The following is a 4,093-nucleotide window of genomic DNA, read 5'->3' as shown; positions in this document are numbered from 1 at the left end:
CTGAGCGTGTGCCAGAGCTTTTCGACGAGATGGACGTCTCCGAACGCGTTCAGCTGCTGGGCGAGTGTTGCCGTGGAAGCCCACATCTCGCGGGTTGCGGCCATAGCATCACATGCATCGACGTAGTGCTCGAGAAGGCCCTCGACGAGGTCGCGACGCATGGGCTTCTCAGGCGTGGTGGCCAGCGCGTCCGTCGCGGCTTCAAACCCCAGCACGATCGGGCGATGCACCTTGTGCCAGAACACGAGGCTTGTGCTGCGGTAGTCGCGGGATCGGCGCAGGTCCTCGACGCGGACCGAGCACAGAAAGGCGGGGACGAGACGCCCTCGCAACGCCAGTGCGCAGCTGCTCGGAAGGCCGAGACTTGGATGCAGCGCCGCGCGTGCAATCACAAAGGGACCCGTGTCGTCGTCGTCGGCTGGGACAGGCAGGTAGTGCACCATGGCCACGTCGTACATCTCGGTCGCGACCAAAGCATGGACGAACGCTCGCTCTTGGCTGCCGCTTCCGAGGTCGTCGAACGTCGTAAAGGTGTAGCTAGGACGGATGCCAAAGCCGAGAAGAGGGTACTTGGTCGGCGGCGCCGTCGCGATAGTGGTCAGCATCGCGATGGCGGCGAGCACACCTGGTGAGATGGGCGAGGTAGACGCGGACATGGCACTGTCACCGACGAGATCATAGACAGCAACGACGGCGTGACCGGCCATGATCGGCGCCATCGCGAGCGTGGCGGCGCGGTGCGCGACCGTGACCGAGTACGTGCTGCAGACGCGGTGGTCGTTGTCCGACACGGTTCTCGCTCCGTTGAAGTGCACAGAAAGGGCACCGCCTTCAAGGTACGTCGGAAGCGACACGAGGAGCGTCCCGGCGCTGTTTCGGTCACGCAGCAAGGGCTCGAGCGGCGCTGCGTCCGACGCTGGTCGGCGAATCGCGACGTGTGAGAGAACGGCCACGACGTTGTTGCTACCCCACGCAAAGTGGTCCGTCAACGTGCGGCCGAGGCCCAGCGTCCACATCGTCGGCGGCGGGTCACGTCCATTGTCCTGCTGCAGAGACGTCGATGGTAGGATGCCGGACGGGTGGTTGGCAAGGACAGCGTCGAGGACGCGGGCATCCTGGGACCACTTGCGGCGACCGGGGAAGGCGGCGAGGACGAGGCCCGGCGCCATGGCGTCGTCCAGGCGGCCCATGTACGCGTACTCGAACGTGGCGCATGCATCGCGCGGGATGCTTTCGAGCGCGTCCTCGTACGGCGCCGACGCTGGGTCCATCGGCGCGCAGTCGAGGTCGGGCATGCTGCGACCGCCAGGTCAAAATCGGAAATGAGCTCGGATTGGCCAAAAATCTCAATGATACAGGAATGTTGGTCGTTTCCCGCCTGTCGCGACGCGGGAGCCGACAGAGTCGACTCTGGGCTGCTGCCTGGAGGAAGCCGGTAGGCAGCGCCTATACGAGCAATGAACCATGTTGAACGCTTCGGAGTGTACGAGAGCAACGCGTGAAAACGTTGTTGCGCCGGCAGCGTGACGAGATGTGGGGTTTTCCGGATACGATGCGCGCCCCAGGTTCGCGATCTTTCCGGATACGACGACAGGAGATTGGCCGAATGTGGTCGCATCTTAAGCGCACGTGTTGCCACGTACTACCTGTGTTTTTGGAGCCGCGCTCGACCCTTGCAACACGCCGAGATTGACAGTACGCTGCGTATTCGGATGGATTCGATCGGAAATATTAGAAGAGACTAGAGATGATCGTTCGACGTACGAAGCATGGGCTCGCAGGTGAGAGACGCCGCATTCGTCTCAGATATATGGGTACCAGGTCCGACAATATCGCCGGATATCATCGCACCAGGTTTAAAGATATGTGATTGGCTTCAATATTGTCGGCAGTAGACACTGGTCCCGCAATTGTACAATGACCATTCATGCAATGTAGAGCGTCGAGGAAACCCACTAAAGGATTTGGCAGTGCCAGTGTTGCATCTGGGTCCGGATAAAGAGGTGCGATCTTGCGCGTGGCGCCAAGAACCAACGCATGGCTCAACAAGTATTATTATCGCGACGTCACAAGGTTTGACATTCAATAATAGATCGACTCAAAAGTCAAAATAAACAAATTCGGCCAGGATAGGCGACCCTAAACTCTCACAGCCGCAACCGTTAGCTATCTGCGACCGTGTCGGTGGTAACTAGAAAAATGATGACGATCAATTGTATTGTGCATTAATATTCATTTAACTCTTGCTTTATATCGCAAGCGGGCTATAGAATTCGAAGACGTCGTCGTCGCAGATCGCTTTGATACCGACATTGGTGGCGACGGCGACGAGCTCGTCCATGTGTCCTTGGAGGGTCTCGGACACCTCGATTTCAGCGCGCACACATGTGCACGACGCGAGAGAGGCGAGGAGGTCAATGACACCGACCAGGGAAAGATTATTGTCGACCAGCGAGAGCGTCAAAGGCGCTGTATTCGAGGCGTGGCGCAGCACCGTCGCCAGCACGGCCGCGCCAGAATCGTCCAATCCAACGTCGGAGAGGCGCAAGCCGCGAAGCCCATGGTTGATCCAGTGCACAAGCGCTGCCCCCAGCACGTGCATCTTGGTTGAGACTGTTGTGTCCACGTGGCAGTCCAAGCCCGTTCTGCCCTCCCATTGGCTGGCGGACTGGCCAGACTGCGAATGGACAAGGACAGTTTCTCTAACCATCGAATTCAGTTTTTCGTTTTGCCTTTGAAGAGCGGTGCATCCTCATCAAGAGCAGACCTTGCGTCGGCAGTGAACCCCGACGGCACAACAATAATATTATTAGTCACGTGCAAGACTACGAAGATCTCAACCAGCTGAATCATGGACCCACGGCGCACGACGTACGCCCAAGTCCCATACACGGTCTACGACCCGCGCCAGGCGACGTTGTCCGACCGTACGCTCGAGGAAGGATTCTACCAAGCCCCTCAAGCTTATGTCCCGTCGCGTGTGGACGCGGCGGAAGCGCAGGTCGGTGGCCGTGCCGTTAGGCAGCAGGCGCCTCCCCGTGGTCCGGAGACGTTCGGACATTTGGAAGGGTATCCGCAAGGCGCAGCCTACGGCGGTCACCCCATGCAGCCCGCGCCGATGGCGCAAGGGCCGGCCTACGCACCCGGGTTTGCGGGTCCGTCTGGCCAAGCGTACGCGCCGGCGCTGCCGACGGATACGTACGCGGCGTCGATGTCGGTGCCAACAACGAGCAGCGGGTCGTCGGAGACGATCACATTCGGCAGCTCGGGTCATCACGGGCCGCATGGAAGCAGCTCGGGACCGCGTGGCACGTACCACCATCGCCAGACGTTGTCTACCATCATCAACAACGGCCATCGTGTGACGCAGCCGGTGCACCAGTACACGTCGTATCATGTGCATCACACCCATGTGCCCCAACCGCAGCCGGTCAACGCGCAGTGGGCCCACGAAGAGCAGTTGCGCATATGGGCACGCGCACGAGAAGAGACCGAGCGGGCAATGGCGCAAGAACGGGCCCGGCTGGATCACGAGCGTCACGCCATTCAGGCGGCGGCGCACCACGAAGCTCAAGCGCTCGCGGCGCGTTTGCAACAAGAGGCGGCGCTGCAAGTGCAGCAGGGCGCGTATGAGCTCTCGCAACAAGCCGCGGCCTTTCGCACGGAGGTCGAGCGTGATACCCTTGGGTACCTCGATGCGCGTCAACGTCAAGTTTACGAGCAAGCGTCCGCGGCCTTTGCCCACGAAATGCAGGCGCAAAGAGCACTGGTACAAGAAGAGATGCGCGTGGAACGAGAACGCCTCGCCGAGCGCGAAGCTCACATGCAGGCCTACTACGTCAACGAGCTCCAGCGCCTTACTGCCGCTCGCGATGCTGCGCCGGACACGCCCTCGGCGTCCGGGGATCTCGCCCGTGCGCGCCAGGACCCGTTGCCAGCGTCTCCTCCGTCTCCCAATGTCTTCATGGGGGAGGACCGGTGTCTCCCGCGCCGCCGTTTGTTTTCTTGTCTCCACGACCGATGCCCGCGGCTCCTGTGACGCCGGACTTGCAGCCGCTGTCGGACCCGGCGCCGCTGCCGGTGCCGCAAGAGC

The 4,093-nt window shown here is 61.0% G+C and overlaps 3 protein-coding genes across 3 annotated transcripts; 1 reads left to right on the top strand and 2 right to left on the bottom strand.

The window, feature by feature from the left end:
• Nucleotides 1-49: 49 nt before the first annotated feature.
• SPRG_07638 (hypothetical protein) lies at nucleotides 50-1,295 on the bottom strand (the record flags this gene model as incomplete). Its single annotated transcript, XM_012346916.1, has 2 exons — nucleotides 50-56; nucleotides 85-1,295. 2 exons carry the CDS (start codon nucleotides 1,293-1,295, stop codon nucleotides 50-52), a joined length of 1,218 nt encoding a protein of 405 aa, XP_012202306.1.
• A 953-nt stretch (nucleotides 1,296-2,248) lies between these two features.
• SPRG_07637 (hypothetical protein) lies at nucleotides 2,249-2,602 on the bottom strand (the record flags this gene model as incomplete). Its single annotated transcript, XM_012346915.1, has 1 exon — nucleotides 2,249-2,602. The coding sequence occupies one exon, from the start codon at nucleotides 2,600-2,602 to the stop codon at nucleotides 2,249-2,251; it is 354 nt and encodes a 117-aa protein (XP_012202305.1).
• A 249-nt stretch (nucleotides 2,603-2,851) lies between these two features.
• On the top strand, nucleotides 2,852-4,040 carry SPRG_07636 (hypothetical protein; the record flags this gene model as incomplete). The annotated part of the gene is made up of 1 exon (XM_012346914.1): nucleotides 2,852-4,040. The coding sequence occupies one exon, from the start codon at nucleotides 2,852-2,854 to the stop codon at nucleotides 4,037-4,039; it is 1,188 nt and encodes a 395-aa protein (XP_012202304.1). The 3' UTR covers nucleotide 4,040.
• Nucleotides 4,041-4,093: the final 53 nt, after the last annotated feature.

The sequence above is a fragment of the Saprolegnia parasitica genome (assembly GCF_000151545.1).
Source record: "Saprolegnia parasitica CBS 223.65 unplaced genomic scaffold supercont2.32, whole genome shotgun sequence".
Classification (NCBI taxonomy): domain Eukaryota; phylum Oomycota; class Saprolegniomycetes; order Saprolegniales; family Saprolegniaceae; genus Saprolegnia; species Saprolegnia parasitica.
The sequence above is the reverse complement of the archived record's forward strand: the minus strand, read 5'-3'. Positions and strand labels throughout refer to the sequence as shown.